At 39.2% G+C, this 16,484-nt stretch overlaps 1 protein-coding gene across 2 annotated transcripts in view; it reads right to left on the reverse strand.

Moving 5' to 3' along the window:
* Window positions 1-1,869: 1,869 nt before the first annotated feature.
* The window catches only part of kif16ba (kinesin family member 16Ba), a 108,841-nt gene continuing 94,226 nt past the window's right edge, over window positions 1,870-16,484 (reverse strand). For both annotated transcript variants that reach the window (XM_052012046.1, XM_052012047.1), the window contains 2 exons: window positions 8,069-8,152; window positions 1,870-5,585 (listed from right to left, as the gene is read on the reverse strand). In XM_052012046.1, coding sequence (XP_051868006.1) covers window positions 5,427-5,585; window positions 8,069-8,152 — 243 coding nt within the window. In that variant the 3' untranslated portion in view covers window positions 1,870-5,426. The remainder of the gene's footprint in view (window positions 5,586-8,068; window positions 8,153-16,484) is intronic.

Raw genomic sequence — 16,484 nt, forward strand, 5'->3', positions numbered from 1 at the left:
GCACTCTCCACTCTCTGAGTAAAAAAGACTTACCCCTGACATCTCCTCTATATCTACTCCCCAACACCTTAAACCTATGTCCTCTTGTGGCCACCATTTCAGCCCTGGGGGAAAAGCCTCTATCTACCCGATCAATACCTCTTATCATCTTATACACCTCTATCAGGTTCCCCCCTCATCCTCTGTCGCTCCAAGGAGAAAAGGCCGAGTTCCCTCAGCCTACTTTCATAAGGCATGCTCTACATTCCAGGCAGCATCCTTGTAAATCTCCTCTGTACCCTCTCTATGGCTTCCACATCTTTCCTGTAGTGAGGCGACCAGAACTGAGCACAGTACTCCAAGTGGGGTCTGACCAGGGACCTATATAGCTGCAACAATACCTCTCGGCTCCTAAAGTCAATTCCCCGATTGATGAAGGACAATACACCATATGCCTTCTTAACCACAGAGTCAACCTGCTCAGCCGCCTTGAGCGTCCTATGGACTCGGACCCCAAGATCCCTCTGATCCTCCACACTGCCAAGAGTCCTACCATTAAGACTATATTCTGCCATCATATTTGACCTACCAAAATGAACCACTTCACACTTATCTGGGTTGAACTGCATATACGTACTATTTACTAATGACATGGTATTGACTATCTGTGAAGTACTTTAGAACTTGCTGAGATTGGGGAAGATGCTATGGAGTGCAAAATGGTATAACTGCAATGTTTATTGAATTTGATGTAGTTCTGCTCTACACTTATCGATTTATTGATTCATGGGATGTAGGAGTCGCAGGCAGGGCTAGCACTTGTCCATCCTTTTGTTTTAATTTACAGGATGAGCATCACTAGCAAGACCAGATTGTTGACTATCTATCTCTAAGTGCCCTTGGGGAAAATGTGACTGAACTTTCACCTTGAACCGCTGCATTTGCTGGTAAGTCTCCCTGTGCAGTTACAGCCCTGCTCCCGGAGGTCACAGGTTTGTCAGAGCAGCCTTGGCAAGTCATGACAGTATATTTTAAATGGTTCACTCTGTAGGGAAGGAGTAAATGATTAGGGTGGTGCCAATCTCCCAGGCTGCTCTGTCCTAGATGATGTCAAGCTACCCAAGAGTATTCCATCACTGTGCTGTTTGTTTGGTCACGACTTCCAGGCTTTTGATCCAATGACTGTGAGGAAAGAAAATATTATTCTGGGTCAGGATAGTGTGGGATTTGAAGGGGAACTTGGTGATTTTACTGTATAGTGTCTACCCTGGTCCTTCTATGTTGTTGAAGATGTCCTGGCAGCTTCTTGCAGTGTATGCTGTAACTACGTTGTTACTATGGAAACAGCAAATTGCTAAGGTGCCAGATGGGTTCCAATTAAGCGACACTTGGTTCTCCAATGTCAGTTTGACTTTTACAATTCACAGCTTCCTACAATCAGTAACACAAGTTCTATACCACTGCCTTCATTCCATGAAACGTTGGGAATGATCAATAGTTTATGTAGTAGGTTTATGAAATGTAGGAAATATATTCAATAGATTAATTACAATGATCCCACTGGAGTTAGCAGATGGCTGGTTTAGTACCTAATACTGACAATTATCAAACTGGGAAGCAGTACAATGAGGGTGGCTGATGATACGGCAACTTCAGGAATAACAGTTATTCCCATTTCTCAGACTGCGCTTGTGATGACAGCAACTGAACTTTAGTGCCCTGGGTAGGTAATCATTTGTACATATGGTGCTGACACCAAAAATCTATGCAGCAATGTTCTATTCATCCCATGAGAACAATGAATCTTATTTCCTAACCTCTAAAATGACGTTTCATCATAAATGAAGCTTTTAGTTCTGTGCATATAAGAAGTAAAATGCTGCACAGCTGTTCATCTTAACATTTTATTTGAGGTCAGTGAGTTTACTTTACAAATAGCAGTTTTTAAACACTATAAAAACATACACAAAGTGCTTTCATTGCAGTTATAAATTATAAATGATTACACAATTAGGTGCAGAATCAGCCTGAAATTTGCATTATTTATGCTTATTTACATGGTGTACAAATTACATCATTGAATATCACGGGATCTTTGAGTTCCCAGTTACTACAAAAAAGCTTACAAAACTTTGTACATATTGTATTTGGAAATATGAGTAGTGTTTCCTTGTTAATTAAGTCTACCCAGTAAGCTAAGTACAATTATCAAAACCAGTATACAATTAGAGCATAACTGGTTTATTGAACATCATGATTGTCCCCACCTACAGGTGCCATGAAGCAGCAGCTGTTCAGTGTAGCTCCGTTCACATGAAAAGTATACGTAGCAATGGCCATTATTCACTAATCTGGTTCCGCAAAGCACGTCAAAACCAAAAATCACAATATCCATTTGTTGTACTCAATGCAGTGGGGGGGAAAAGAAAAACACACTTCAACACCTTTGGTTTGTTTCCACCATCCTCTTTACAATCAGGATATTTGGAAAGTTAATATGTTTTGGGAAATAATTTATATTTAACAGATCTCCATGGGACATGGTATTCCTTTTATTGCACTATATATGGATTGGATTTCAGCACAAAATCCATCCTGGACAGAAGTTAAATTTTCATGTGAAATTGTGGTTTGGAACATTTGATATATCACATTAAGAACTTTGAAATACCTGGAGCACTTTACCATGTTAAAGGTGCTTTACAGATGCAAGTTGTTATAAAATGGAGTTGCTCCGATCTTCTCATTTACTATAATAATAATTTTCAGATGGGCATCTCCACCCGGATTTTGTGGTGATTCTAACAGACATGAATATTATTCCATACCAGAACAAATTGTCTTTCTCCAACATGCACGATGGGAAGATTTTCATTTGATACAAGTATCTGAATTGTTGCACAGGATAAGCTATTAACGAAAGTCAAGGAAGCAACCATTGCCTAAATAAATATTTGTGCATATTTTGGTTTAAGTGGCAAGGGAAACAATATTCTTCTATGTAAATAATAATTTTAGTCAATTTATTTCAAACTTTGGTTTGTTGCCTCTGATAAAATGCACAGATTGTGGCCTCAGTTCCACTAACTAAACATCCCCAGCAACTAACTAGGAACCAGAACAAGAAAAACATCAATAATAATATTTATGCATAACTAGTTAGATAAGGATTAACAAATGTGAAAATGTTACCTGATCAAGGATTCAAAGAAACTTAGTTGCTGGAGATCTGAGCAATTACATCTTTCTAAATTGAATGGAGTGTTTATACAGGATGAGAACACCAATTAACAATATGAACATATTGCACTGAATTGCTCCAGCTATTATTTGACAGTATTGTACTAGGGAAATCGCACACAATCTTATGCCTGAGCCTGGCCTAAGCTTCAAGACCTCTAATTTCGAATGTGGATCACAGGGCAAAGGTGCAAGTTACTAAAATGTAATTTTTAAAAAAAAAAAATTACTTTCTTCAATTTTAATAGTATTTGGATATTATTGAAAGAAACAGTTACAGCTTTGCTGGCTCATGAAGGTATTTAGGGGTGTTCTGGGGGTGGGGCTATCACCCCAGCTCCAGACAGCTGGATTCCAGAATGTGGCGTGGGGGATTACTGGTGGGGGGGAAGTTGGCCAGCAAATCTAGCGCATAAACTTCCTCCTCCCTCATAGTTCTTAACCATTCCCTTGCATTCAAACCGACTTTGCTTGAGTCTCAGATTCTCTGTAACTTCTCATTCCTAACAGGGCATCATAGCTAATGCAGTAGAATGAATGGACCGTTGCAACTCATTGAAGGGAGAAATCTCAGCAAGTGGCTTCGGATTCAGTGCCTTAGGCCATTTTACCCTTTAAAAGGCACTATGTAAATCAATGCACATGGTTGTTTAAAACGGTGGGGAGTGTTAAATTTGACAGTGTGATAGTGGTCAAATAAAAGAGAGACATGTCTTGTAGACTGGAGAACAGGTTAGGAAGTGCAGAATTAAATATCTAACTCATTGCTGACACAGTTCAATTTTTCAGTTCTATTGAAAGGTTATTTGACCTGAAACCTCAGATCTGTTTTGCTGCTTGACCTTAGAAACGTGTATTCCTAAACTTTGCTTAACGAGTTCAAATGTGATTGAAAGAAATTACATTGTGTTTCCCATGTAATATTAATGTCCCATTCGTATGAATCTCTCCTGTTAGATATTATGGGGCTAAAGTTTCATTGTAACCAAGTTTTAAATTGAATGACTTTTACACTTCAATGAAAAGGATCAGATTGGTTCTTGAAATTGTTAGTTGTGCAGGTATGATTGTTAATTTCTGCATTATTTGTAACTATTAGGATCTTTACTAGAGTCCATCTTGAACTCAATGTGACAAATTATGCAGGATATTTAACAGGAGGAAAAACAACCAAGTAACAACAATCAACATTTGTTCTACTCCCTCCACTGCAGCTACCTGACCTGATTAGTTTCAGCATTTTGTTTTTATTTTAAGTTATCTGCATCACTTTTAAATGAAGCAATTACACATGTTGCTGATATAATACGAGTGTGTAGAATCTTATAATTGCACTACAACTATACTTATTTAGTAAAAAGGTTTTTGTACTGGGAAACATTTTCAAACATGTTCTACATTTTTCAAAATTTAATGCAAACTCCATGCAACAAGTGCTTGGACAATGTAGGAAGCTGGTTGCTGAATCAAGAGATTGTTGCATTTAATTAAATTTCTGTAGTTGCGAGGGCTGTAACTACACTGTTTGAAATAGAGGTGAGCTTCTAACTCCCCTCAAATTAAATTTACCACTTTTTTCTGGGGAATTAAGTAGAAAAGAGCAGAAATGGAAGATCTATACATTATGTAAACTCAGGGCACCATTGGCATCCATAGTTGCACATGCTTAGAGCAATTTTTTTTAAACTAGTGGTACAAAAATGCACAATATTTTAATCAAACATTTATTTTGTCCAGAAATGTCACTACAGAACCATCGTAAACATGTAATCTTATTTCTGAACAAAAAAGATCTTGAACTCTGTCTGTATTTTTTGGTGACACAATTAATGTTTAAGCAATAATTATGATGAAAGAATATCATTGTTTTTAAGTATTATTATCGAGGTAAACAGTGGACTTAGGGCATGAAGTAATTTTTAACTTGTTTAGTGCAAATATTTACAATGCAAGCCTCTGCATTTAGATGCTGGAGTTTTATTCAGTGAACTATGGAGGAAGATAATGTAAAGGAGCCTATTGACTGTATACGTGGATTACTACTTTAAACTATATGGTAGTGCTTTTCAATACTAAATAAAGACAAAACTGGAGATGCTCTTCATAAAATAATCTGCCTGCGTATTTAGAAGATTTTAGTTGGATAGAGAAAAGGCACTGCTTTTGGTCCTGGTACTTCAAGCTTTACCCGTTTTTGTCTTATTTAATTACCCAGTCCCATGACTACTGAAGTCAAAAACTCCTTTCCTGAAGAATGGTGTAAACTCACAAAGGGTGTGCTTTGACAGTGTAAAATCCTCCTTGTGTAGGTTCAGTGGTGAGGTTGGAGACTTCAAAATCAATGTGAAAAAGTTCCTGAGGTATCTCTGCAAGAAAAGTACAGCAAATGTATTAATTATTTCATCTGTAAAATCAAATTTTGAACTGGCAGAAGAATTTGTAAAATAATCAACAGAAATGTTGGGGAATTTTTTTTTTGTGTAAACTCTCATGGGGTGTGTGTTGATAGTGTAAAATTCCCTGTAGGTCTAGTGGTGAAGCTGGAGACTTATTTTAAGTTGTGGAAATAAATTCACTAACAATTTTTGTAAGGGAGTTGAATATACCCAAAAGAGAAATATTCACTGAGCTATGCAGAAAGAGCAGGAGTGTATGTTTAACAGGATCTCTCTAACAAAGAGCTGGCACAGGGATGGTCTGAATAACAGCCCTTTGATATTACCATATCATTCCATGAACCTACATTAATCCTGAATGGTTAAAATTGCAACTGGAGGGGGCTTGAATGTTCAATGATATCTTTACCTTTTGACTGGAATCTTGGACTGATGGCCAGTATCCCTTCATGTGTGCAGTGGCAGCTCAAGAACTTGCTCCACCAGCCTGCATCCACTCTACCCCACTACAACTAAAGATATTAAATAAACAGGTCTCGGTGGTAGTACAGAGGAAATTGGGGATTGGAAGAATGGCAGATATCAGAAGGTCATGTCTGAAGGGCATTTACAAGTACATCAGCAGCATCCAGACAATTGAGTAAGAATTGTTAAATGCACACTGTGATATTTACCTGTCTTTTAAAACATTATGGATACTAACTTTAATAGTCTAATTTACAGTGTAGAAGCAGCGGATATAGCTAAATTAAATACTGACAATAATGATTGGAATTATTTCACAAAGTATACAGAAATAATGCAAAGGACAAAGTTCTTAAGTGAAAAGAGCTGCTAAGGATGAAGAACTCAAGTGATGAATGACAAGCAATTCAGAGTAACTCGAGACAAGGTAGTCACCTAATGTGCATTAGTTTCTGTGTGTACAGAAGATCACATGATGAGCACTAAATGCAATACACTAAGCGCAGGTATGATACGGGAAAGTAAAGGGAGTAGTAGGTAGAGATGGAAGACTGAAACTAGGAGTTATTGGGTGGAAAGGTCTCTCAGCAATGCTGAAATGGGAGGGGAACATGCGTCTTGAGGATGGTGGAAATTATCACAAGATCAAAGGAGCAGAAGTAGGCCATTCGGCCCATCAAGTCTGCTCCATTAGCTAAACTACACTATTCCTATCTAGCCCCAATTTCTGGCCTTTTCCCCATATCCCTTGAATGCCTTGACTAATTAGATACCTATTAATCTCCTCCTTAAACGCCCCCCAATGATCGGACCTCCACAGCTGTATGTGGCAAAGAAGTCCATAAATACACTACCCTCTGGCTAAAGAAATATCTCCTCATTTCTGTTTTAAACGGGTACCCTGCAATTCTAAGACTGTGCCCTCTAGTCCTGGACTCACCCACCAAGGGAAACAGCTTCGCCACATCTACTCTGTCCAGTCCTTTCAACATTAGAAATGTTTCTATGAGGTCCCCTCTCATTCTTCTGTACTCCAGTGAGTACAGTCCAAGAGCCGACAAACGCTCATCATCCGTAAGCCCTTTCATTCTGGGAATCATCCTCGTAAATCTTTTCTGAACCCTCTCCAACATCAGTACATCCTTCCTAAGATAAAGGGGCCCAAAACTGCACACAGTATTCCAAATGAGGTCTCACTAATGCCCCATAGAGCCTCATCAACACATCCTTACTTTTATACTTTATACCTCTCGAGATGAATGCCAACATAGCATTCGCTTTTTTCTTACCACCGATCCTTATGGGGAATGATTGTTGGAAGTGGGACTCTATCTTTGCTCTGGCTGGGAGGAGAGGATGTGATAGAGATGTGGGAAATTGGACAGAGCAGTCATCCAGACAGTCGTGCAAGTCTGGGACTGAAATGGATATTGGTTGCTAACCTATCCCTTGAAAGAGGGAGAGAATTCAAGAAAAGGAATTCAGGTTTTTCACTGTACCTCAGTACAAATGACAATACTATACCAATACACACTCACCAATGTACTGGATAAAGAAGTAAGGGAGAATGCTTGAGCAGGAGTGAAACACTGACTATTCCATAAAATGACAGGTATAGCTTGAGGGTCTTTACAAGTTCTCATAGCTACATTTTTGATTTGGGGAAAGTAAGGGTTAAAGGAGAAATTGTTGAAAGTATTAAATTTTAAAAGATCTGGCAAGCAGTATTTAGGAATGGTAGATATCTTTAACAACCTCAGATTAAAGTGTATTCCTATCAACTTGAATACCAGTAATAATTGCATTACAAGCATTTATGTTCACAGTTAAACTTCTATTAATGTTATGATGGATAACCTGAATAAAGACTAAACAATACTTACCTCTAGCAACAAATGATCTACTGGAGGAACTCAGTGGGTCAAGCAGCATCTGTGGAGGGAAGAGAACCGTCGTGCTTCAGGCTAAAACTTTGCATCAGGACTTACCTCTAAATGGGATTGTCTCTCAGCAATTACTCTTTCATCCCGGTTACCAAATAACTTTTTTGGTGGAAATTCTAGACCGCCGATCTGGAAGCAGGGAGTAATGATACCATTAGTATCACTTTATCAATATAAGAATGGTGGACAACTGCCTATTATCACAGGACAAACTCATTCAGGAGTATTTTTGTAAAAAGATTGATAAACTGCATTGGATTAAAGCACCTGACTTTATTATTCATATACGAAGACAAACACCCAGCTGTGTATTTCCAAATAAGGTGGGGATAAAGGGATACCAAAATCTTTGAGCATTATTGAAGCAAATATATATAGTCATTCAAATCCTACTCTTTAAAAATTAAAATTTGATTCCATTCTGTTATCCCAACTCTATTTTTCTTAAAAGGTACTGCACCTTGTGATTTACCTCTTAGAAAATGGCTGAAAAACAAGAACACTGCTTCTAGCTTTGAATTTTTTTACTGTTCTAATTAAACAGTAGTAACCTGATTTGAGAAAATCAGCACAAAATATCTGTGGCGCTCACAGCCTCCAGTACATTCAAAGACATTGAAATAAAACCACAAGAATAATCCCACGTTCTTTTGCACCAAACCTTAAAACTTTGATCTGCAATTCAAATTACCTCATCCCTATCTGATATTAATAACAAACTGCCGCAAAACCAACCTCCATGCTGACTGTATCATCAATGATCTGTATGACTCTTGCCCTGAACGAACAGTACAGTGCAAGCAGACCCTTTGAATTAAGATTCAAGCCCACTTCTGATCTCTCCCTTTAGGATTCACAAATTCAGGAGGAGTAAGGCCAAATTCTCATTGCATTTGAGGAGCAGCTGAATCAACACTTGGTCTATAGCTGTGGAGGTTACAAAGCAGGGCCTTTCAAGCAGCGTTTTCTTCATGATTAACTCATTGTGGTGCACGGACATGGCAGTTCTGACTCAGTCCTGCTTCTCCCCCGACCTGGAATGTCTGGCGGTCAAGTGTCATCCATCCTATCTGCTGAGGGAGTTCTCCGCTGTCATCCGGGTAGCGGTGTACATTCCACCCCTGGCAAACGTGAAGCTGGCATTGGAGAAGCTAAGCACCGTGATCAACAGTCACAAGCGCACCCTGATGCCTTCCTGATCATTGCGGGGGACTTCAACCAGGCTAGCTTGAAGTCTCTGACCAACTATCACCAACAAGTCCAAGTACCTGGCTGCACTCCTACTCCCAGCAGAGACTTGAGACCCAGTGGCGAGGAGCATTTACAGAACTGCTTTGAATTGGTGGACTGGATCATATTCAGAGATTCATCTTAGGATCTGAATGAATATGCCACAGCCATCACCAACTTCATCAAGACCTGTGTGGATGAGTGCGTGCCTTGAAGCCAAAAGCCCTGGATGAACCAGGAGATTCACAGTATCCTGCAGGCTAGATCTGTAGCATTTAAGACCAGTGATCCAGAATACTAGTAGTCCAAGTATGACCTACGGAAAGCCATCGTGAAGAGGAAAAGGCAATTCTGTGTGAAGTTAGAGACAGAATCGGATGCATGACAGCTGTGGCAGGGTTTGCATGCCATTACTTCCTGTAAGGCAAAACCTAATAGCATAAATGGCAGTGATGCTTCACTCCGCAAAGAGCTCAACAGTTTTTATGCACGCTTTAAAAGGGAGAATAGCAGCACTACACCTGTGCAAATCCCCACAGCATCCGGTGACCCTGTGATCTCTGTCTCGGAGGCTGATTTCAGAACATCCTTCAAGAAGGTAAACTCTTGCAAGGCATCAGGCTCCAACAGCATACCTGGCCGGGTACTGAAAACCTGTGCTACCCAACTGGCTGGTGTTTTCAAGGACATCTTCGACCTCTCACTGCTGCAGTCAGAGGTTCCCACCTGCTTCAAAAGGGACGCAATCATAGCGGTGCCCAAGAAAAGCAGGGGTGAGCTGCCTCAACAACTATCACCCAATAGGACTCAAAGCTACCTTGATGAAGTGCTGTGAGAGGTTGGTCATGGCTGGAATTAACTCCTGCCTGAACAAGGACCTGGACCCGCAAGAATTTGCCTACTGCCGCAACAGGTCTGCAGTGGACACAATCTCACTGGCTCTTCACTTCGCTTTGGAGCAGCTAGACTACAGCAAAACATACGTCAGCCTGCTGCTTATTGATTACAGCTCGGCATTCAACACCATCATCTCCCTCAGTATTAATCAACAAGCTTCAAAACCTGAGCCTCTGTCCTCCCTCTGCAACTGGATCCTCGACTAACTTATCAGGAGACTACAGTCAGTGCAGATCGGTAATAACATCTCCTCCTTGCTGACAATCAACACAGGTGCACCTCAAAGATGTGTACTTAGCCCAAGGCTCTACTCTCTCTACACTCATGACTGTGTGGCTGAGCACAGCTCAAACACCATCTATGACACTAGTGCTGTTGGTAGGATCTCAGATGGCAGCAAGGAGGCATACAGGAGTGAGATAGATCAGCTGGTTGAGTGGTGTCGCAACAACAACCTCGCACTCAGTGTCAGCAAGACCAAGGAATTGATTGTGGCCTTCAGGAAGGGGAAAATCGGACAAACACACACCAGTCCTCATTGAGGGGTCAACGGTGCAAAGGGTGAGTAGCTTCAAGTTCCTGGGTAGCAACATCGAGGAGGATCTAACCTGGGCCTAACACATTGATGCAATCACAAAGGAGGCAAGCCAGCAGCTCTGCTTTGTTAGGAGTTTGAGGAGATTTGGTAAGTCACCAAAGACTCTTGCAAATTTTTGTCCATGTACAAGGGAGAGCATTTTGACTGGTTGCATCACAGCCTGGTATGGAGGCTCCAATGCACAGGCTCGCAAGAGGCTGCAGAGAGTTATTGGGTCAGCCAGCTCCATCAGGGGCACAATCCTCCCTACCATCGAGGGCATGCCCTCTTCTTGTTCTACTGTCAGGGAGGAGGTACAAGAGCCTGAAGGTCCACACTTAATGATTTAGGAACAGTTTCTTCCTTTCCACCATCAGATTTCTGAATGGTCCATGAATACTACTTCGTTATTCCTTCTTATGCACTATTTATTTATTTTGTAATCTTTCATAATTTTATGTCTTTGCACTATACTGCTAATGCAAAACAACAAATTTCACATCATATAAGTCAGTGATATTAAACCTGATTTTGAAGTGATGTTTGGCTGGATATAATGGCCCTGGTTTTCCTCTTTTCTGCTATAAATTTCTATTTTACCATGTAGGGTTTACTGTTTGGGGATTAGGAACTGCACTTGTACTTCTAAACATGGAATCATGGAGAACAAAAATATAATATCTAATCTGAAGAAATACTTTACCAACTGAGAAACCTTGAAAAACAGATCAAGAGATAGTTAAGCAAACATAACTAGAAGGGGAGAGATACAATTCATTTCTTTTAATAGATCATACTCTGCCAAAGGGCAGGAAAAATGTGTTTATTTGTTCTGTCAGTAATGGCTGAAGACTTACAAAAACTATGGGAGTAGTCAGCTGAGTCACTAATCTAGTCACTGAAATAAAACGATTGTTTGACCTTTGGTTCTTGAAAATTGATACATTCAATTGACAGGTTAACTTAACTTAACTAAGGGCATTTATAATGGTAGAGTTGTCTAAGGTCAACTGGGAAAATAAGTAAAAAGAGACAGGCCACTGGATGAACAGTGACAGATATTTAAAGAGCAGGTCCAAAACACTCGGCAGGAGTTTACCACAATTAGAAAGAGGGATTCCATGAGCAGCAGGGCCAATCTGTGTTTTATAAAGTAGGTCAAGGATAATGTTCAAGTTAAGAGTAGGGCAAACATTGTAGCAAAGGCTTGTGGTAGGCCAAAGGACTGGGAAGATTTTAGGATCCAGCAGCAAAATGCTAAAGAGCATGAAAGAAAGGAAAAAAACTTGTGTGTAGCATCAAAACAAACAGCAAAGGTTTCTATAGGTATAGAACACACAACAGTACTGCACAGGAACAGGGCCTTTGGTCCACCATAACTTCCCAACATGCAAGGACTATGCAAATGTCCCTAAGATAACAGATGGGCTAGTTTCAAATAACATGGAGGAACTTGTAAAACAAAAAGCTGATCACAAGGGATGCAGTTTTAGAGAAACTCACAGGATTAAAGGCAGACAAAGTACCAGGTCCTGATGGCCTACACCCACAGATTAAAAGGATGTGGCTGCAGAGATAGTGAACCCATTGGTTGAAATTTTTCAAAACTCACTACATTTCAGGAGGGTACCAGAAGATTGTAAAATAGCCAACATGACTCCCTTGTTCAAAAAGGGAGGAACTACAAGCCAGTTAGTATAACAGTACATCTAGTGTTGGCAAGATGCTAGAGTCAATAAAAAGGAAATAGGTAATCATTTTGGAAAGCTGAATATAATTAAACCTAGTCAACATAGTTTTATGAAAGGTACATCATGTTTGACAAATTTACTTGAATTCTTCGAGGATGTGATAGAGAGAGTTGACAGAGGGGAACAGGGGAACCTGTAGATATAGTGTATCTAGATTTTCAAAAAGCATTTGACAAGATGCCACCAAAGAGGGTCATGTATGTATTAAGATCCCAAGGTATACAAGGAAGTACGTCAACATGGATTGAAAACTGGCTGTAACATACAATGAAAAAACAAATGCATCCTTTTCAGGTTCGAGGGATCGGTTCTTGGCCCTCAATTGTTTACTATTTAGAATAATGATGCGGGGGACGGAACAAGAAAAAACAAGGTTTTCAAGTTTGCCAATGATATGAAAATAGGTAGTAGAGCATGTAGTGACGTGGACATTGGGCGAAAATCTGGCAAATGGAGTTTAATGAGGGGAAGGGCAAGATCATACACTTCAGTAAGAGAAATCAAAAGGTGATTATTATCTAAATGGAGTGAGGCTGCAAATGAGTGGAGTTCAGAGAGATCAAGAGACCTGGTGGCCTACTCCTGTTTTCTTGTGACAGATTGTCTGCAGCAGTTGTATGTACCTTATGTCATTCAGTATCAGAAATATTAGATCTTGCTGCTCTTGCACATCCAAGGACGTAGTAACATGTTGTGAACAGTTGAAATTCGAGGCAGGAAAACATCATAAAGCCTGCCCTGAATCTACAATGACTGGACTATTATAGTTAAATGTCATTTTCCTGCCCCACACCTATAACAATAGCTAGCAAGTCCCGCTATTTTTCAGTCAAGGCTTAGTTGTTTGAAAAAAATTAAACAAGTTCTCATATCATGAACATATCACATCAATACTAAACATCTCCGATTATGTTATTTAGAAAAATGAGAAGTGCTTCCTGCCAGACTATTTATTCATTGTCACCGAGTGTACACGGAATATTAGACTGACTGCACATGGGACTTGAATTTGCAAATTATTTCCGTTTTGTTCCAGATAAAATATTAACCACAAAATATCATAATCCAATTTTTTAAATATATGTGCAGATCACCTTTGGCACCTTATGTTTTGAGGCTATTTTTAAGGAAGTCAATCATTAACTATCAAATGTAATTAATTTGAAGTAGATTGTACATTTCAGACTGCAGCTCACAAGAGCTCTGGGTGAAATGTCTAATTTTCTTACTTTAAAAAAAAATTTTTGAACTGTAATAGAATGTGACATTGCGACATGTCATATTCTACATTGAAGGCTTTGATTCACCAGGTTACTTATAAATAAAAGAATGCTCTGAAATGAGGACTCCAAATGTCAGAGCTTTGATTTACAAACCTGAAGTTTACTGGTCAGAGACTAATCTTGAGTGAAGAGGCATCAGCAAAGTGCACAGGGTACGGAAGATTGCTGGCTCTGTCCTTAAAGCACAGTTGTCCTATAAAATTTAATTTTAGTTGTCCTTTAAACTTAAAATATATTTAAGTATATAAAGAATATACTTAAATAATTGAATATTTTGAACATATGAATGGAGGACCACTCAGCCTTTCAAGCTTGCTCTGCCATTTAACAAGCTCATGGGTATTCTGATTGTAACCTTAACTCTGCGTTCCCACCTGCCTATGGTGAATGTTCATCCTTTGCTCTTCAAGTGTCTATCAATGGGCCTTAGTTTCTTTAATTTATTTTGGGAGAACTATCGAAATTAGTGGTATATGGAATATGTGCAATGTGAACAATCATCTCTAACTATATATGCTCATGCTTAGAGGTATTTAGCTTGTGAAAAGGCAAGAGACCATCATCTATAGAAGATGGAAAATTTTCATCCTGAAGGTAAAGGGAATTGGTGAAGAGAGGCGAGAAACCATCTTCTAGCAAAGGCAGAAGATAGAAAAATAGACCAAAGGACGGACAAGGATCCCTTTCAGCACTGAATCCCTGTGAATGTGACAAAAATTTGGATGAGGATTGAAATTAGTGTTAGAATTAGCCTGCATAACAAAGAGAGCACTTCCTATACCTCTTGCATTGTTGAAATCACAGTATACTCATTTTTTTTAAATTTCAGTATTCCACTATAGTTAATAAGGGAATATTATAAAGATCAATTTCATTGCCTTCAAGGTGAATTCAATAAATGTCTGTATCTGATATGTCAGTAGTCACCTGGGTTAAGTTAAGCTATTGAGTAATTCATACAAAGCCCTCAAAAATATGCACACAAGTAATGTATGCAAATTATAATTGTGTTTCTTGCCTTCGAGAGCTTGGCCAAAAAAAAAGCAAAGAGTGTCAATGCAATTAATATTAGATTGTTGCTCAAGGTAAAGCTCTGCATAAAAAATGTTTATTCTTTCAAATGAAAAATTAGACCTGAAGGTGTATGATGCTCAAATACAAGCTATAAGACCGAAAGAACAAAATAAAACTATAATACACAAAATAAACCAAGAGCAAGCACCCCAATAGAATTATTCTCACTTTCATCTTATAAACTATTCTTTTAGCTCAAACAGACACTTCTTTCTAACCAATATAAAAACAAATGCTGGGGGTACTCAGCAGGTTAGGCAGCATCTGCGTGGAGAAAAGCAGAATTTATATTTCAGTTTAAATGATCCTTCACGCTCAGTTAAGTATCACACTTGGAATGTTAACATTGTTTCCCTCTTCAAAGATGCTGCTTGATCTGCAGAATAACCCCAGCACCTGCAGTTATTTGCTTTTCACTTCTTTCTCTCTCTTCCCTCAAACTCTCAACTCTCCATAGGATTAATGTTAGATTGACAGAGAACACAGTACATGTATTAACAAGTTCTGAATTAAAGTGTTCTCTCCATTTACTTCCTTCCCAATTATCAAGACATAATTTGATCTGGATTACATTACATTTTTAGCTACAGAAACATGCCATCACTTTACTCCTGAAGATTATGGAGATACCTCTCATTACATTCCAAAATATTTTTCCTTAAAACTTGAGGGCCTGGGGGGGGGGGGGGGTTATGTACTTTGCACATGAAATATTTACCTTCTCTTCTAATGAATCCTTTTGGACAGCCAAAATTAAATTGAAATTCATTAAAATAAAAAAGATTGCAAATGCTAGAAATCTGAGAAAAAAAATGCTGAAAACATTCAGCAAGTCAAGGCAATATCTGTGAAAGAGAACCAGAGTTAATGTTTCAGGTTCAAAACCCTTCACTAGAACTGGTATAAATCTTGTCATCAGAACAGGTAATAATGGGGTAGAAGAAACTGGAAGGATGGAATGGAGTCCATAAAGGAAGCAGGGTGAAAGAAGGCCATCAAGGCGGCTGTGAAAGAAGGCCATCAAGAAAGCTGTGGTTGTCTGTGTACTTGGTTGCTCAGAGAAATATATATATGAGAGAGAGAGAGAGAGAGAGAGAGAAGTCATGAAAAGGGGAGTGTCAGTAATGGACTATGTGAAAATGAGAGCCAGCAGTAAACTGGCAACAAAGGTTGTGAAATTTTTGAGACACAAGAGACTGCAGATTCTGGAATCTGGATCAACAAGCGATCTGCTGGAGGAACTCAGTGGGTCAAGCAGCATCTTGGGGGGGGGGGGGGGGGGGGTGGCAGCTGGGGAAGGAACTGTCGATATCTTGGATCAAAACCCTGTATCAGGACTGAGAGTGGAGAGGGGACATAGCCAGTATAAAATGAAATTTTTGAGTCCTGTACAAGTGTAGGAAGCAGTAACAGTATAACCAAGTGTGAAGGAGAAAGTATTGAGGGAAGTGGCCCGAATAGAATGGAAAATTTGCAATTTTGCCAACTTTAGCAGAAATATTTAACAATTTTAAGTCATAATCTGGACATTTACATTTGATGGCCAGCAGCAAATGTGGTTTATTCAAACTGATAATTAAGTCATTCACTTGGGTTTGCAGGATAGTGAAACCTGTAATGTAATACAATATGTTCTCAACTTACAGGAA

This window comes from Pristis pectinata, chromosome 3, assembly GCF_009764475.1.
Source record: "Pristis pectinata isolate sPriPec2 chromosome 3, sPriPec2.1.pri, whole genome shotgun sequence".
Classification (NCBI taxonomy): Eukaryota; Metazoa; Chordata; class Chondrichthyes; order Rhinopristiformes; family Pristidae; genus Pristis; species Pristis pectinata.